Here is a 19805-nt window from a genome sequence, read left to right as displayed (position 1 = left end):
AGAAAGGGAGAAGTAGGCCTCCAGCAGAGCAGGGAGCCCAATGTAGGGCTCCATCCCAGGGCCTTGGGATCATGACCTGAGCCAAAGACAGATGCTTAACGATTGAGTCACCCAGGCGCCCCTGATTTATAGTGGATTTAACTTCTGACTTCTTTTACTTTGACTATCAGGAAAAATAAAGATTTTTAAAAGTATAATAAAGTGTCCATGGAAAGAGAATTTAGAAAAGGAAGAGAGGTTCAGAGAGTAAATGAATTTACTGTTTCTTTAAGGAAATTCTTACAGATAGATTTATCAGATGAAGTAGTCCAGTCAGTTGGACAACTTGTCAACTACTTATCAAATATAGCTTCATTTTAAAACTCACTTTAACATGGCTGTTCATGTGTTCACCAAGGCGAAACAACAACAACAAAATATCACAAACTTTGTTAATCCTAATAAGTTCTCTACCTTGAAACTCTAATCGTATGATCCCAAATTGAAAACATAATAAATATTCCACTTATTTTTTTCCCTTTCAGAGACACTGTCAAAATGTTTTAGTGTGCTTCCTTACTGAAGTTAAAACTGAATAAATTTAGCTTTACTTTATAAAGAGATCTCTTGGTGGGATGCCTGGGCAGCTCAGTTAAGCTTCTGCTTTCGGCTAGGGTTGTGATCTCAGGATCCTGGGATGGAGTCCTGTTTTGGGCTCCTTGGTCAGTGGGGAGCCAGCTTCTTTCCCTCCTCTTCCGCCACTCCCCTGCTTGTGCTCTCTCCCTCTCTCTGACAAATGGATAAAATCTTAAAAAAAAAAAAAAAAAAAAGAGTACATTTTGGTCCTTCCTCATATCTAAGCTTCCTTAAAAATGTGAAATCTCTGCCTTATTATCATAAACCTTTTATTCCTACAGGGTGAAAGACAGGGATGAGAACCAGACTATAGGTAGTCTCAGCAACTTTTTCTATGACAGTACGTGGCTTGTTCTGGATAGTGCTCTCATCTCATGATTAATTTATTACTTAAGAAGCAATCATGCTGCAGTGATATGATGTCTTTTAGAAAGAATTGGCCAGAGTGTGTTTCAGGTTGGCCATTTCTGGTTTGATAGTTCCTAATACTATAATGGGAATATGGATTTGACCTCAAGGGAAACCAAAACAAAACAGAACTAACACAGATCAGTAAAATAATTCATGAAAAATATAATAGGTTAAAATATGCCTATAAATGCAGCTTTATTTAAAAACTCATTATTATAGGGGCGCCTGGGTGGCTCAGTGGGTTGAAGCCTCTGCCTTCAGCTCAGGTCATGATCCCAGAGTCCTGGGATCGAGCCCCGCATCGGGCTCTCTGCTCCGCGGAAAGCCTGTTTCCTCCTCTCTCTCTGCCTGCCTCCCTGCATACTTGTGATCTCTGTCTGTCAAATAAATACATAAAAAAAAAAAAAAAAAAAAAATTAAAAACTCATTATTATAAAAGAGCATCTATGTTTGACATGCAGAGAAAAAAAGATTGGGAATGTAACTTCAAAAGAAAGATATATTCCCAAAGCACTTTTTACTAGTTTTCAGGAAAAAGAAAGTTCACTTTATTACAATTTGCCAAACTCACTGGCCATAGAATGGACTTCAAAAGGATTTCTGGAACATGATAAAACATCCATAGAGAAGAGAATGGAAGGAAGATTATGCATTCAAGTTACATTTTAGAGTGCAAAAGGCCTCTGGAAAACACATTTCAAAGAAAAAGTTAATACAAAGGAAGAAGGTCCCTGATTTCTTACGAAGTCACAACATGAACATTTGTGTTTGTTTCCAGAATGCAGGGAGAAGATTCAGTAGCAGAAATCTTTGCCATACATTTTGGAGCAGCTTTGAGAGAGCAGCAAAGAGCTCCCCACAGTCTGCCTGGAGGGCCCAGAGAAGGGCTTTCCAATTTAAGAGCTCTGGTACTCCTCTGCAGGATAAACAGCTCTGGATTCTTCTTTAATGACAACAGCATATCAGCCCCTTTTGAGGTTACAGCATACATAAACAGGATCTGCCTCATATTTTCCAGTTGAGGAGGAGGGAAGGCAAAAATAAAAGGAAAAAAGAGCCCCCATGAATCTTTTCCTGTAGTTAACTGTGAAGACAACTTGCTTTTACTCACATGCAGGACTGAGAAAATGAAAGGAGAACCACAGTACTCGAAATGCCCCCAGAAAGAAAACAGGAAAACCACTATTTCCTCTATGTGTGAGAACATCAGTGGGCAAAGGGAAGAAAAGGAATGCTGAACTCTAGGGCTTTAAAAGAAAAAGGATGCAAGTTTAAGAAGAGTAAGTGAGCTGAAAGTATACTTAATAAAGTTTTCCTAGTTCCAAAACCCACACAGATACCAAAAGGGAAGTTTTGCCCAGCATGCACCCTGCTCTCTACTTCAAATGTTAAAGTGGACACTGGCTGTCAAGTTAGTAGGGAGACCAGCAGGTCATTTCCCAGGATGCCTTGAGGTCAGTGCTTGGCACTGAAAATTTCCCCACCTTTGTGATGCCCCAACAAAATGCACCAAATGGAGATACTTACAGAATCCATGCTTGTACCCTTGGCCCAATATGAACTAAAGGTCTAAAGGAAAAACCTCAAGATTCCTGTTTTCTTAGTCTAGGTCTATACGCCACCTCTAATCCCCCCTTCCCCATTTCCCTCCTACCAACAGTTTCCAGGAAACTGCAAATAAAAATTACCTCACTTGTATTTAAATGTGCACATTAGTGATTTGAAAGCTTGCTTCACTATGCTATAGTAGGGGTCAGCAAACTTTTCCTTGCATCATTCAAAACACTGAGTCAATAGAATCAGTCACTAAAGAAAATAAGAAACCAGGACCACAGGTAGAAGAGAAGCCTAGAAGCCAGCCAGAGGAAACTCTGGTTATTTAAGTCCTGATCTTGAGTCCAGGAGAGCTCTCAGGACCATGCTCCAGTAAGACTGGATTTGGAAATGCAGGGAACCAACTGGGCAGGTGGCCACTGAGAAAACTGTCTTCATCAATTCTAGGCACATTCCATTCCTCACCAAATAATTCATGGGTTGAAGAAATAAGACCTGAAGGATCTTGGCACATGAGATTTGAAGTGAAGATCAGTGAACCTTCAGTTCATAGCTTAATGCCTAGTCCACAGTCCTAAAATATGGTCTGTGCAATGCTGAAAAGAGTGGTAAATCCACCTTGTTCATCTGGAACAATGACAGTCCCTAAGGCCATCAGAGGTGAATTTTATCCTGACAGGTGCTAATTAGCTTGCCATAGGGAAAAAGTCCATGAACCACTGCAGATAAGAGTTCTCTGTATTTCAGTTTCAATCTGTGGATCAAGATACCAAATTGTAAAAATGCAATTAATTAGTTTATACGGTAAAGCCACCCTGAAGACACCCGATTGACAGGTCAGATTTCTTATGTTCACACCTAAGAAATAATGCAGTTGGGCCCCCGATGAGTGTGAACCTTAAGAATTTTAATCACCTCTCCAGGTTGAAAGTTTTCACATAGCGGCTCTTTTTAGGAGGAAACCAAGAGCCAGAGACAGCTAATAGGAAAAGAGACTGGGCAGGAAAAAGAGGATGATGAGAAGTGAAATCAGAAGGGAAAGGTAGACATGGAGCACTTGGGAAGAAACAGCCTTGGTCAAGAGAGGGCAGTTTTTTTTTTTTTTTTTTTAAAGATTTTATTCATTCATTTGACAGAGAGAGATCACAAGTAGATGGAGAGAGAGGCAGGCAGAGAGAGAGAGAGAGGGAAGCAGGCTCCCCGCTGAGCAGAGAGCCCGATATGGGACTCGATCCCAGGACCCTGAGATCGTGACCGGAGCGGAAGGCAGCGGCTTAACCCACTGAGCCACCCAGGCGCCCCAAGAGAGGGCAGTTTTGAAACGGGTGAGAAAAAGGCCTACCCAGAAAGATCTGTTTTGGGTTAGCCTCAAAATCTGGCCCTAGGACATCGAAGTTGGGACTTGGCTCTGACTAGAATCAGTAGTAAGGAAGATTCAAACCTTTGGGCTTTTCTGAACTTTTGTTCCTAGTTTTAGTGAATGCTTGGAAACAGTGGGGGTCTTAGGAAGAGAATAATAGCTACTTAGACTGCTTTTCTTAGGTTGGCACCAGGTACAGCAAGATGGGAAAGGCTGATAGTCTTAGCACGGACAGAACGTGTATTGAGAGTTCCCTCCAGGGAGTAGGAGATGGTGATACCTGTTCTGACTTTCTTCTTGACCTGCAAGTTTCTCCATCATATCCAAATAGCTGTGTAGCAAAAGCAGGTTTTTAATTAAAAGATGGAGTGGGTGAAACAAAATCAATTTCTTTTTCTACTTCCCCGACGTAAATCAGTAGTGGTATGTCTGAAAGAGGGGCAATTATAAAGACTTGACATAAAAAGGAAATTTGTAAGTGCTAGTTCAACCAAGAAAAAGAGCAGCTTCTCTTTAAAAACAAATGGAAGGTTTTTTTTAATTAAAAAATTAAAAAATCCCTCTGCCCCTCCCTCCTTCTGTGTGTGGGTGGACGAGTGCTCTATTGAATAAATAAAATCTTAAAAAAAAAAAGCAAGTAATCATTTCTGAAGTATTTTATGAATTTTATTTACACTACATTCTTTTAGTATTATGGTGACCAACTTCTCTCAAAAACTTTCAAGAGGGAAACAGCTGATCACCCCCCAGAACTAATTCCAATTAATGTCCTAGAGCAACATTCAAGTTTTCTCAAATTAATGGGATGCAGATCTTTGCTCTGGCCATATCAGGGATAAGTAAAGAGCATCTAATGTTAGCCACTTGGTAATAATTATCCAAACCCATGGCCTCTTGGAGTGCCAGGCTGACTCAGTCGGTGGAGCATGTGACTCTTGATCTGGTTTGAGCCCCATGTTGGGTATAGAGGTTGAAAAAGTAATCTTAACCCCCCCCCCCAAAAAAAGCCAAAGCCACGGCCTCTTTTCTGTATACATTATGGCAGTACTATGTATCCATCCAAAATCAAAGGTTAATTTCTAATGCATGAGTTTTCTATTTGAGGATCAAAAGAGTTAAGTACTATTTGAAATGAGAAGGAAAAAAAGGAAAAAAATCTCCCATTGTACTATAGACTTGAATTATTCTATCAAACCAGATTTTTTTTTAAACTTTGCCTAAATGAGCTGGAACTCCTTTACAACTTCAGAGCTCTCTATATTTCACGTCAGGGCAGGTACCACCTCTCTCTCTTATGGCAAATCCACGATTTTTCCTTACACCTTCACAAATGGACTGGTTCATCACCCACCCTCCCCTCCAATTCTGAAATTTCTGGCACAAAAGAGATCTGTCAAAACAGGTTACTTGTATTTTTATTGGTTCCTCCAGACCATGACGACATTTCCTGAAAGGCAGTGCCAGGAAACTATTAATGTCTGTGAAAACGAAGTGAAAGTTCTTATAAGCAAAAACTGTCTGGTGCCCCATGAGACTGCAGCCTGAAGGAATCACTAGTCCTTAGACTATAACACTGGTTCAACTGCCTGCTGTGTCAGAACTCTAAAATACTGCTCTCAGAGGACAAGAGGAAAGTGTCTTTCCAAAAAGAAAGGTCTGGGAGACACAACTGGCTATTTCTTCCCTTTTTCTTAATCTTTTACTTCTCTTGAGTTGGGGTAGCTGAATGGGCAGCTAATGGTTGGCTCATTTAAGGCTGCTGTCCCACAAACTGGTTAAATCATTCAAGTAGGTAGTGGATTCTTTCCCAAGCAGAAGGGGTAATGGGGCCAAAACCTGGAAGATGAGAGTGTAACCTTCCCTACAAATGGGAAGAAAGAATCCATTCTAACATCCAGGTGCAGAAAAAGAAGTTTACTTTTATAAAGGACTACAGTGATTGTGCTAACGCTAGAGTCAAAGAGTGAGCACTTGACACTGCCAATCATAAAGGAAGCTAGAGCTTTACAGAAGGCTGGAAATGAAATTAAACAAAACTTGTTTGAGGTATTGAACTAGAAGACTTTCAAATATTTCAATTGATACACAGTAAGCGCCAAAAACATGTGGGTACTTGCTAAGGTTGTAACTGGATTTGTGGAGCAGAAAAGCAGCTCACCGTGCTACCATATCCCTCTATTTAACAGTGCCACCTGCTGGGTGAGGGTGGAGAGAGCTGAACTTTGTTTCTTTGTTTTATGGATTACCCATAGACAATCTATGAATTCACAGAAAGAAGAGTCTTCACTCTTTCCAGTATACACAGAACACTGAGAAACACTGATCTCTGTACTGGTAAGTTCACAAAGAAAGGGAAAGCCCTGCTCATCTTTCTTGATGTCCTAGCCATTCATAGTCCAGTCATACATTAAGTTTCTCCTTTGAAATGTCCAAACAGGAAATAAAAGCATTAAGATAAAGAACATAAAATATAGCTCTTGAATGTCCATTTTAATAGCCAGGTCATCTGAATCATGACCTCTAAAAGCTGGGTGGTTTTTTCATTATCTTTAAGAGAACACTGTAAGTGTTTTTCTAGATGTTGTTCTTTCTAGATGAAGTTGAATCTATTCTCATAATTAACCCACTTTAGGAGAACATTTAATATCTGGTCCCAACATAGTAACCACCTAAACTAGAAACATCTAAGAAAAAAGTGTGGCTAAAGAAACTTTCATTTTCACATAAAGCACTAGGTTCTATCCCTGGAATGTTAAAGAGAAATTAATCCATATCCTAAGCACTGTTCATTTCATAATGAACAGGTGTGCTGATTTCTCCTCACTGAAGAAGAAACTAGAGGTCCACAATGTCTCATAAGAAATTCCTGGGCCACATGTGTCTGAGAAGTTTTCAGATTTTAGAAAGGTGAAATGGTACATGCATTATGCGTTACATAACACTGCCAGCAAGTTCCTGGGCAGCACCCACTAATTAAACATTAACATTCTTGCAATAAGATATATTTATTTTCACACTAACTGGTTAGACTCTAAATAAACTTGTGTCAATTCAGATCAAGTTTTGTTGTCAAATGAGTTTGTATAAAACTACTTCACAGACCTGTACTTTTGGACTTCAGTACTGAAGATAAGGGATTATGAAGCTGCACAAGTCATTCTTGATTATAATGAAATAGAGAAAAAGCAGTAACCAGCACAGAATTCTTTAAAACACTGAAATACTGCTGTTCATCTTGGCTGGTTGATTTTTGGAGATGTTACTTAACATTTTTAGCCATGGTTTTCTTACTGGTTGCACTGGGGAGGAATGGTGGTGGGAGCAGCAGTGGATGGGGGTTCCAGATTAGGTGGAAGGGATTAAGTAGTATTGATCCAATGCATACAGAGTTTCAGCCCTATGCTAACTGTGTCTAGTTTTTTAGTGTTATAAACAATAGTGTGATAAACAGCCTTGTAGCTAAATCTTTATACATGTCTCCTATGATTTATTTGGGATAAATACCTTAAAATGCAATTGCTGGGTCAAAGATACTCTATCTATAACTCTGTTTTTCCTCCACCCACCCATCCACTTAGCTTTATGATAACATTTTGAAATTATTTTAAGGGAAATTTATACTCCCTATAGCAATGTGCAAAAGCACCTCTTTCCCTATATCTTTGTCAATACCAGGTACGATCATTAACAAAATTTGCCAATTTGATATATGAAAAATGGTAATTCTTTGATTAAGTGTGCATTTTTCACACCAGCTCCACTTAATTGCCCACAATTTTATGAAGAAGTTATTCCAAAATTCTCATCATTAGTTGTAGAGCAATGTCTTTTTGACTTAAGAGTTATCTTCCTTCTAGGACCTCTTGGGAATTTTGAATTGTGTTGAAGAGGTCCTTGAAGGATCCTTGGTGAGGCCTTTGGGTCACTGGGATAGAGAGTGACATAAAGGCACAAATGAGTTGCAGGGTGTAGGGACAGCTTTGGTTTTATTTGTTTGCTATATCATGCTTCTATATAGTGCTTCTCGGTCATACTAAACATAGAAGTTTCCTGGATGGCCAACAAAGCCTCTTTGAAATAGAAGCTCATATGGTTTAAGGCTTGGGGAGCGGCCACAAGGGCTGTATTTTAAATTACTATTCATCCCCTACTCAGTGCCTAGTACACAGGTTTTAAACTAGTTAATCATTGATCAGTTTATTATACAAACTGGTATACTACTGACTTGGATAGCCAGATAATCTTGTGAATTCTAGGTGTTCTTCCCTCACCATAAGGGCTTGTATTAGCATTGAAAAAAATATGTATTTGAATAACATAGCTTCAAAATTCAGATGATCTAACAGCATTTTGGATGAAGTGACTTTAGGTCAAACTTTATTTGCAAACCACTGTTCTCAGTTATGTATACCAATGGAGGAATGGGATGAATCAGATCCCAGGATTCAACAGATATTACAAAAGCCTTGACCTTTTTTATACATTAGAACTCTTACCAGGCCGCTTAGTAACAAGCTATCCAAGGTATAAGCATCACATTCTCCCTATACTCTTACCTGGCACACAGGAGAGGCCCAAATAACTTGAAATGTGACAATGCTGAGAAAGGATAAGAAGTGAAAGGGTTAGTATAATTCACTCTGAATAGGGATCCCCTAATTTAGCTCAACCGTGAACCCTGGAAATATCCCTGGCTCAGAAATGAGATTTGATAATGTATGCAGGGCCACTGAGAGGCAAAGCTCCTGTATTCTATGTGACTGGTGCTTCCAGAGTGTACATTTTAGAGATCCTCTAGCTGATAACCTAATCATAGTCTGGACCTGTCCTTCTGTATACAGAGCACACTTGAGCAGGCAATCTACGTGGCATACACATTTTGGGTCTTTCTCTGAAGAAGACAGACTTCTCTTTGAAGCAGAATATCCTGAGAGAAAACAAGGAATAACTCGCTTTAAATATAATCACACAAAAATCTACAAACTGACCCAGAATTTCAGGCATTGGTCTCAGCCTGGGCTGTTTAAGAAGCACAGCTTTCTGCATTATCCTTGCTTTAATCACCACTATCCATGACATCACTATCAAAACCATTTATTTAGTCTGTTTTCAAGCTCCCCACATGGCAAATGACTGCTTACATAAACAAAACAATTCTGTTCTTTAAGAATTCTTTGCAACTGGGACCCCTGGAGAGAGAAAAAAATGTAATTGCCATCTGAAACATACTGAAGTTTCTGTAAATGGTTTTATAAATGAATGATTGACTTTCATTAAAAGAGGAAGGAAAAAAAAAAAACCCACAAAGAGCTGCAGGAGGCATTTCTGAATCTTGGAGACACAGTAAAGCAAAACCATGATACTCCCATCAGTTCTTAGCTATTAGAAACCCTAGTCTGAATTTAGTCTCTGACAAGTGGGCAAGATACAATGGATGATAATCTCTTTAAGTTGTAAAGACCACATCTCTAATTTCTCATGTCTCTTACAGCAGTGGTTCTCAAACTTTAATATGCATTAGAATCATCTGGATGACTTTTAAAGATGACTACAAGGCCTTATCCTCAGCATTTCTGACTCAGAAGGTCCATATCCTGCTGCTCCAAGAAACACATTCTCAAAATAAAGGCTAGTGCAGAGCATGGTATTAGGCAAATGGCTGGACAATAAATACTTATTTTTAAATTCAATTAAACTTCAAAAATGATGTTTTGTTCCCCATGCCAAATCTTAGTATATGTGCTGCTGAATCGAGCAATCCCCATGCCAAATCTGAATACATACTGACATGCTGGTGGACTGATTAGGAATAAGAGCATGGTCACTGGTGATACTAAATGACCCATATGATAATGACATGGCAAGGAAAACAAACCAAAAGTGTCATTTGCAAGTCAGCATCAGAATGATGACAGCCATGGGCATTACAGCAGTGGTAAAATAATTAAAGTGAATACCTTTTTAGTTAGGGAGAAAGAGTAATATGAAAAGTTGAAAACTAAGATGGAATCTTTAGAAAAATGGCTTTCACATTTGACAACAATTTCTAGGATGAGATAGCAGGAATAGAAGGAGGAGTATAGATTTATGAAATGGTACAACAGAACTGGTATTGAATCTAGACTGCTATAATGTTAGCAATACGGCTTTTAGCAAAGTTACTTATCTCTCTGATTTCCCACTCCTCACTTGTCACTTTGGATGATAATGCCCACCATGAGGACTGGAACAGCTTGGGAACTGAAGTTTAGAACAATGGTTCTCAAACTTAATGGTAAGAATTAGCTGGGAGACTCTTAAAACTTAGAAACCTCTTGAAACACCGGTTGCTGGGTCACACGCCCCCGGAGATTTGAATTCAGTAGGTCTGGGGTTGGGGCCTGAGAATCCGCATATCTGATGCTGATGCAGCCCGTACTCAGACAACACTGTGAGTAGCAGCGGGCCAGCGATCCACATTTACTTGCCATTAACACATAACATCAAGTAGATTCCTCAATGTATAGATCAATGATATCAATTTCAATATTCTATCTCATGTCATTTGAGTTCATGGTTCTCAAACTTATCAGACTTACCAGAAAACAAGAACCATGCCTTGTTTTTCCTTCTATCACACATTCTGCTATGCATATGTTAACATATTGATATTCCATGCATATACGAATAGTGACAGGAACATGTTTGTTTATTTAGGTTTTTTTTTTTTTTTTTTTGGTTCAAATCTGCCCTCTACCAGCCTACTTAATGTGTGAAAATCTAACTGCTGAATTTCTTTTAAAAATTGTTGTTTGGTAAAATAAATCTTATGTAGATGGCAACATGGAACTTACTAAAAATTTCCTATGTATGAATATGATCTATCAACATGCTCTCAGTGAATACGAGGTTAAAGAAAATCAGCCAGTGGAAATTGCAAGTTTCTTTAGGGCTGTAAGCATTTTCCAAGCCTTCTGCTTGTCTCCCTTCCTCCACTCCAGGGACTTCTATCCTCTAGAGTGCCAAGGGGTTTTTTAACTTCTCCATATTTAGTATTGGGCTGCACTTGTTAAAACATTAAAAAAAAGAAAAAAAGAAAAATGGTTTATATGCCACAAATTAAGACAATAAATTACAGCATACTTAATCCAGCATGGTGCTTGCAAATATACACACCAGTCCCACATCTGATAAGTGGCTTTAATGTTAAAAACAACAAGAGCAAAAAAGTATGTGTATGTGTTGGGGGCGGGGGCGGTGGGTAGTTGGAAAAAGAAGGGCAGTGGGGCTGGAGAACTGGTGACAAATTTGTCCCTTAAGATATACAGGAAATACTCAGAGGTTTTGTCTACTTTGTAAATTAAACTGCAAAGCAGAAGCTCATAAAATGTTTATTTTGATACATCCTCTGTCTTTCCAATCTACCATATCCTAATAACATTCTCAGAAGAAAATCCAGTAACTCTAGAAAGAAAAGGTGGCTCCTTAAGGTTTATAACAGACTCAAACTCACATCTAAAATGTCCTTTCCTCTAAGATCTCTGAAATCAGAAGGAACAAAACAAAAACAAAATAAAAATAAGACAAGGGCTCTTCTACCTGATTCATGAAGGTTCTACCTGATTTACGAAGTTGAGTTTTAAGAGGATTAGAAGCACATTTTCCTGTCCAAGGTGGGGGCAGAGGGGGAGGAGGAAGCAGGCTCCCTGGTGAGCATATAGTTATCATCAACATTATTTATTTTTTACTCTTGAGGGAAACCAGTGGAGAGATTTCAACACTTGATTAGGTTTCTTACCCATACTTCAAATAACAGAGAAAAATCAGTTTATCTTTTTAACTGGAGCCCTCTTTACAGAAAGAAGTGGTGAGATGCTTTTAAAAATTAGTTTTCCTCTGTGCGCTGAAGCCCAGAGTTTTGATGAGGTTTTAAGTAGGCTGACTTGTTTTCCTGGGACCTTATAAATTGGAAAAAAAAAAAAAAAAACCAACAACAACCCCCAAAACAAAATCAAAACCAAAAAACTGGTGAGTCAACTTTTTTTCTTCAGTAACAGAGGGAAAGAAAAAGAGAGAGAGAGAGGGCAGAAGGAGAGGGAGAGAGAAAATCCCAGGCAGGCTCCATGTCTACTGCGGAACCTGACGCGGTGCTCAATCTTACAACCTTGAGATCATGACCTGAACCGAAATCAAGAGTTGCACACTTCACTGACTGAACCACGGAGATGCCCTTGAATTTTTTTTTTTTTTTAAGATTTTAATTAGTTATTTGACAGAGAGAGAGAGAGAGACCACAAGTAGGCAGAGAGGCAGGCAGAGGGGGAGGAGGAAGCAGGCTCCCTGGTGAGCAAAGTGCCTGATGAGGGTTTTAATCCCAGGACCCTGAGATCATGACCTGAGCTGAAGGCAGAGGCTTAACCCACTGAGCCACCCAGGCGCACCCCCTCTTTTTTTTAAATGAAAAAGTCATGCTTCCAAATTAAAATAATCCTTAAAATAACTTCTAAAAAAGACTGTCAAACTTTGGACCAGAAAGTATTCATCCCTATACCTAAGGTGCTAGTTGTTCAGGGTGGGTAGAAGTTCAGGAGTCTTTAAATTTGGTTTATAAATTTCCTATCTATCTATCTATCTATCTATCCATCCAAATACATATATGAAAGTTAAGACCACTATTCTTTGAATTAAGTAGTAAATTTCAGATATTTTAATAATTACACTTACAGTAATACAGCTATTCAGATATAAAGCAATAAGCCACTCACATTTTTAATGGTTTAGTCAAATCATTATTAAGGATGGGGCCAATTGTAAACTTTTCTCTTATATATTTTTTAAAACTGGGGAGACAGGGAAAAAGGGGAAGAAATACTGGCTATTATTTGGGAACAACTAGAGAAGAGGTGGAGTCTTGGGGCAAAAAGGTTTTATTTATTTATTTTTAAAAATTTTTTAATTAAAAAAATTTTTTAAAGATTTTTATTTCTTTATTTGACAGAGATCACAAGTAGGCAGAGAGGCAGGGGGATGGGGGGGAAGCAGGCTCCCTGCTGAGCAGAGACCCTGATGCGGGGCTTGATCCCAGGACCCTGAGATCTTGCCCTGAGCTGAAAGCAGAGGCTTTAACCCACTGAATCACCCAGGCACCCGGTAAAAAGGTCTTAGATGGCCAACAAATAGCAGGCAATGACCCTGGTACCTCAGCAGTAAAGAAAACAAGATGCCAAGTGGTAAAATAACAACAAAGAAACGTTTAATCTAGCTTAAGTTCTTTTGATTTTAGCAGCAATGACCTCCAAATTCCATCTCCATCTTTTTATTTTTTATGATTTTATTTATTTATTTGACAGAGAGACAGTGAGAGAGCATAAGAGAGGAGAAGGTCAGAGGGAGAAGCAGACTCCCCAGGGAGCAGGGAGCTCGATGAGGGACTCGATCCCAGGACTCTGGGATCATGACCTGAGCTGAAGGCAGTCACCTAACCAACTGAGCCACCCAAGTGCCCTCCATCTCCATCTTGAAGATGTCTGGGAACTAGAATCTTAGTCTCATGAATCAAAATGAAACTTATCTATTCTATGCTCTTCTCCTATTGAACAAAAGGTCTATTGGCTCAGAGAGACTAGACGAGCTGCTCAAGATTGGCTTCATGATGTCCAATTTGTCCAAGAAACTCAGAACTGGGAGACGAGATATCATAGTAATCTAGGCAGGAAGGGATGAACCTTGGAACACAGTGGTGGTAGGCTGAGTGTTGAGGAACAAGGACAAGCTACTTCACAGTGACATATCAGTCTATAACACTGGATTTCCTTAAGCCGAAGTAAGATACATGGCTATTAAACTTTTTTATGATTTGAAGTTTGATATTAGGATGCACTTTTTTTTTTTTTTTATAGATTTATTTATTTGAGAGACAGAGAAAGATGGGGTGGAGGGAAGGGAGAGACTGTCAAGTAGACTCCCTGCGGTCTGTGGAGCCCAACTCGGGGCTTAATCACACTTCCCTGAGATCAGGACCTGAGCCGAAACCAAGACTGGACACTCAAATGACTGAGCCACCCAGATGCCCCTGATAATAGGAAGCATCTTAGAATCAATGTCAAAAGAGTGCCAGAAGAAGTGATGTAGCTGTCACTGCCCATGCAGGTGCCAACACACAAATATATGGGAAGAGATAGCAGCAGTTTGAAACTTGGACAGGCTGGGGCAACTGACTGTATCAGGAACAGGCTGTGTGATAACATGCAGTGGCACCCAGGGTAAATGGAGAGTAATGGATGCTAAGAGTGAAAAAGTATTAAATCTTCTGTATTAAAAGAAGACAAAACCACCACAAATAGTGAACATTTCCAGATATTCAAGTACTTTTGGGGAGGTATTAGAGAGTGGTATTTAAAAGTGAAGGCTCTCAATTTGGGGAGATGAAAAAGTTCTAGAGATGGAATGGTGGTGTTGGTTGTATGACAATGCCACTGAATTGTGTACTTAAAAAAGGTTAAAACAATAATTTCATGTTTTCTATCTATTTCACACACACAAAAAAAGTGAAGCCTCCAGAGTCTGTCTTCTTGACTTCAAATACTGCTTTTGATCCTTCTAAATTATGAGACATTTGGTTAATGTAACAACCTCTTTATGGTTTCATTTTAATACCTCAAAATCGGGAGGGTAATGGGATGTACCTCATAGAGTTGGTGAGGATTAAATAAATGAATATGTTAAAGTATTTAGGTAGTGCCTGGAATGTAATAAATGTTTAAGAAGTACTAGCTCTTGTTACTGGTATTATTATTATTATTGCTATAATAATAATAATAATTATTATTATTGCTCTTATGATAAGGTAAAATGGGTTTATATGAAATGGTTTTAAGGTGCCTGGATGGCTCAATCTGTTAAGAGTCCAACTCTGGGTTTCAGCTCAGGCCAGGATCTCTGGGTCTTGAGATGAAGCCCTATTGCGTAGGCATCCCACTCAGCAGGGGGTCTACTTCTCTCCCACGCCTTCTGCTCCATCCCCCTGTTTGTGCTCTCTCTCTCTCAAATAAATAACTCTTAAAAAAAAAGAACAACCCTAACAGTATGCCTGGGTGGCTTAGTTGGTTAAGCATCTGCCTTTGGCTCAGGTCATGATCCTAGCATCAGGCTCCCTGATCAGCAGGAAGCCTGCTTCTCCTGCTCCCTCTGCCCTTCCTCCCAGTGATGCTCTCCCTCTCTCCCAAATAAATAAAAACCATAAATAAATAAATATTAGTTCTGGCTTTTTCCCCCCCAAAAAGATTTTATTATTTATTTATTTATTTGACACAGAGAGATCACAAGTAGGCAGAGAGGCAGGCAGGGTGGTGGGGGGGGGGCAGGCTCCCTGCTGTGGGGCTCGATTCTAGAACTCTGGGATCATAACCTGAGCTGAAGGCAGAGGCTTTAACCCACTGAGCCACCTAGGCACCCCAGTTCTTGCTTTTTTGTCTTTCTCCTCTCATTCTCTGGTAGAGTACTAGTAAGAAATAAAATGATGAAAATGTTGAGTAAAAAGAGGAAGAGTAAGTAAAATGAGGGTCCTAGAAAATTAAAACCTTGCATAATCACATCTGGAATGACTAAGAGTTGCCTACTTTGGCCAAACACTGAAATTCTAGTTTCTAAGCAAAGTCATGTAGCATCCTAAACCAGCTGTGAAGATTTTCCAAAGTCCATGTCTGTCCCACCTTAAACTAACCAACTACCACTGTCCAGAGATGGGGCCCAGGTAACTGTCCAATGATGTACAAGGAGAGCCCATCATCTCACAAATACACTCAACTGGGCACTTAGGGATGATTCATTTTTGGTATGTTAGGTATATTTGAAAGATCACTATATAGTCTCATATCTAAAATTTTGTACTCTTTCTTACTTTTTAAAAATTTTTTTAATAGTGCTCTTCTGTTTTGATTGAAAAGGCCATTTCCTCTATGCACCTCTATGGGATCCTTAAAAATTTCTTGCTAATAAATGTAATAATATAACATAATAAAAGTATGTATGTGGCTACCGCTGAGCTATTCCTAAATAACTCATATACCTAAGGAGAATATAGTTCTGTACCTTCCCATCCCCATTTTAGAGCCACATAGATATGTAGCTTGTATTAAATAGAGCTTGGTATTAGATAGATGTATATATCTTAAAGGCCTACCTTATTTCTTTTTTAAACAGTGGTTTTCACTTAATGAGAGGTGGCAGCAAGGGTCCCCCCCCCCACCCCCTGCCTTGCTACTTTAATCTGGTCTGATTTTGTTATACTGTTCTGTTTTAGGGCACTGGCATACTTCAAAGCTACCCTGCCAGAGGGAGGCTTCTTTAGGTGGAAAGTTTTGGGATGTGCTGTAGAGGGGTGTAAGAGGAAGAGGAATAGAAAACGGGGTAAAGCACTGCAGCAAGAGTTTCCTGATGGTTTCTCTTTGCATGCTACTTTGTCCCTTTACCCACAAGAGATTTTATTTATTTTATTATCTAAAACTGCAGATCAGCAAATCCTCGATGGCTCCCCATGACAGAGAAGGTAAAGCCCAACCTCCTAGTGTGGCACTGGAGACTGTCGACCACCAGATCTCAGTGGGTCAACCAAATTCCCAACATATATCCTCCAGTTTTCTTTTTGTCCCTCAAGATGCCCAGCACAGCTGAGGCCACAGCACCTGAAGCCCATTACTGTCCCATCTCCCCAGTCCTCCTTCTCCTTTCTCTGAACTCTAGCAGGAACAGTCTGTGTCATTCATTATGATTCTTAGTCATATGGGCTGCATTTTAAATTAATGATTTCATACATGTGTGATTTACCTCACTAACCAGACCAAAACTCCCTAAATTAAAGGACCATGGGTTGAATTCAGCCCACATACATGTTTTGTTTGGCCTACACAGTGTTTTTGAAGAATGTGAGTTAGTTGCCAGCATTTAAAAAAACCCTGGAGATGGCACATAATAAAAATCTGGATTTCTGACTTCTCTAGACAAACTGGAAGCTCTGACAATGCTGGGCTAGCATTCGAGGATGGTTCCAATAAGCTGGAGCTGCATCATGACTGATCTCTTCAGAAGTGCCATGTCCTTTCCATTTTGGCGTAGTCCCAGTCAGCCCTCTGTCCTGTAGCTGGCCTCTTTCCACTCCCTTGTATACCGTCCCATCTCCCCCTGCCATTAAGTATGCAACCTCTGAACTATACTTTAAGTCCTTGGAGGACATGGTCTTTGTCTTCATGTTCATCCCTCACCTCCTCAGTGTCTAGCACACTGCTAGTTATTTACATAATAGGTGCTAAAAAACTATTCCCTGAAGGGAAGGAAGAAAGGCCACAAGTGGAAAGCAGATGATAGCATGGATCAGGGAGATGAAAATAAAAGGAGGTCAGGGTAAGGACACATGAGTGAAGGGTTTTACAAGATCTCAAGAAGAATGTGAAATGGAAGACCTTGTTCTTTAATAGCATCAAAGAGCAGTGATTTATAAAGCTCTTTTAAAAAATTGTAAGAGGTATTTTGTTTTTTTTTAAAATGATAGCTTCCCAGAAGCTGGACAATGGAAACAACTTAGATTATCTAGAGGGTCTTCAACTCTGAGTATACTTTCTGTGTCAATAGTAAATTGAGTCAGTACGACCTTTTTAAAAGGAAAACCATGAACTCTGGAGTCTTACTTTGTACTGCTGACTGGGAAAAAGAAAAATTACCCTGAAGGCAGCCTTCATTTCATTACCATTTACAAAGTCTCAAAAGGAATACACTGTAAGAGCTGCATATTACCAAGGACCAAGGACCTTTCCCTTAACTTGCACCAAATGCCTTCTGCATGCATTCAAGCTGCCCCTTTTCACTCAAGTGTGAGTGAAATTCAGAAGGTCAGAAAGAAGAGTTCCAGAATACTAACCCCATTGCTCAATGATTAAACTTTAAATTAAACTTCACAGACGAAACTGTGACTCCAGGGGATAAATCAAGGCTTTACTCAATGTTCCAACAGGAGACATTTTATAGCTTTCCCCTTCTACTGAAAAGCCTGTGCAGTTCTATTGTTGAGAAGATCAGGAAAAATTGGTCTGACTGATCTGTTGATGCCTCTGGGTTTGAGAGTATAAAGTACACTGAGGTGATGGTGAGATGTGGGGAATTCAGAGAAGAAAAGAAGTGGACTTTCAACTTGCCCACTATGGGAGTTTGTGTTTGAACTAGAAGTTTGACAAACTAAAGCTGAACAAAAAGCTTTATATTTGGGATGTGAGTATCTCAGGCTGCTGGGGCAGAGAGGAGGTTACTAATGGTAGACTTACAGAAGCACCCAAGAACAGACATCTGCCTCACTTCACTGTTTATCAGGTTTTCTCTAAATGAGAAAAGAAAATTTATCTCATTTTTCATCAAGAAATTACAACTTAAAACCCATACTCACTCACAAGCATCTGATTGTGGAAGGTTTCATGCCACAGGTAAGAGCTTATCACAGTTTCTAAAATCCCAAACCGTATAGTATCCTAAGAGAGGCAGTAGAATGGGTCAAAGCATGGATTCTGGGGCCAGACACACTTAGACGGGAGTCCTGGCTTTGCCAGCCAGTAGATTTGGGACAGATAACTTCTCCCAGCCACGGTTTTCTCAACTGCAAAGAATAAAAATAGTACATATTGCATGGGATTACTTTGAGGTGTGAATGAGAGATTGCATGCATTATACTTAGCATAACATCTGTCAGAGAGCCTCCAATAACAAGCTGTTTTCATCAGAGTCTCTCAAACTGTAGAAAGCTTTATATGGTCAGTTGGGTGAAAGGTCATCAGGATCTTTAAGGAATGCATAAATCGTCATGGCACTGTGCTCACAGTTGGTAATTCTAAACAAGTTTGAGGTCAATAACCTCTGTCAGAATTACATGGGCTCTGAGTGATTTTCTAGTAGGAGGAATAGGTTATGCTGAGCTAGTCATATGCACACTTCTGCCCTCTGTGATCAAATGCATGCATTTCTGAACCAGCTGGGCAAGCTGGGACTGTTCTGAATAAAGCCAACTGTCCCATATGGAGCCTGATCCCACTGTCTTGGATTTTAACCAACTGAGCTAACTGGTAACAGATAACCAAAGACATATTCCCTGCTTGCAGGAGGCCAGCAGACTTTTACAGGGACACATCACGAAAACTTGAACAAGATGCAGCACATAAAATGCATTTTAGTAATACCCAAGAACATGAGTTTGGAAAAACCGCAGCTACTCTGTCCATTCCAATTTATAAGTAGATCCTACTGCCTGAGAGGTCTAGGCTTTTATTGGCCTTCTTCCCTGATGATGTAATGAGTATCTGAAACTGACATGCCTAAGGCTGGACAAGAAGCTTAGTACTAGAGATCACGTCATCTTTCCTTAAAGTGATATCTCATTGCATTCTTGGTTTCCTGTAGAATGATCAGACACATGTGGAGAATGCAAAGTTGCAGAATATTAGAGAAGTTTATCTAGTTCACTGGAAAAGTAAAGAAAGCATACAATATGCAAAGATTATAACAACTAAGGGCTGGCTCTGCCAGCATCAGTAGAAAAACTGGAGTCAGAAAAGACTCCAAGTCCAGGGCTTTCCATTACATTCTGCCACCCTGAGAAATCCAATCATCACTTCCTCTTATAGAGCTACTTCAAAATTGTAGACAAACCACCTGTTTATTTTATTTATTTATTTTTTAATGGTCTGAAGCTGTCCCCTGATCGTATGGCTATCCAAAGCAATGAGCCATTTGTTTATAGCTGTCTATAAACTGAACCTTAGCTGTATTAATTATGACATCCTTTTTCACCACTAGCACATAAGTCAGCAAGTGCTAGAAACATTTCTCACCTAGATGCTATTTAGCTCAA

General features: G+C 39.6%; 1 protein-coding gene across 6 annotated transcripts in view; it reads right to left on the bottom strand.

Annotated features, from left to right (window-relative positions):
• Nucleotides 1-19805, bottom strand: part of CMSS1 (cms1 ribosomal small subunit homolog) — a 384418-nt gene that overhangs the window by 111535 nt on the left and 253078 nt on the right. For 2 of the 6 annotated variants that reach the window (XM_082696020.1, XM_082696021.1), the window contains one exon: nt 8497-8539. The exons of the other annotated variants lie outside the window; for them this stretch is intronic. In XM_082696020.1, coding sequence (XP_082552146.1) covers nt 8497-8539 — 43 coding nt within the window. The remainder of the gene's footprint in view (nt 1-8496; nt 8540-19805) is intronic. 6 annotated transcript variants of the gene reach the window in all.

Source organism: Mustela nivalis (genome assembly GCF_964662115.1).
Source record: "Mustela nivalis genome assembly, chromosome: 1".
In the NCBI taxonomy this organism is placed as follows: domain Eukaryota; kingdom Metazoa; phylum Chordata; class Mammalia; order Carnivora; family Mustelidae; genus Mustela; species Mustela nivalis.
Note: the sequence above shows the minus strand (reverse complement) of the source record. Positions and strands in the feature narration are given on the sequence as shown.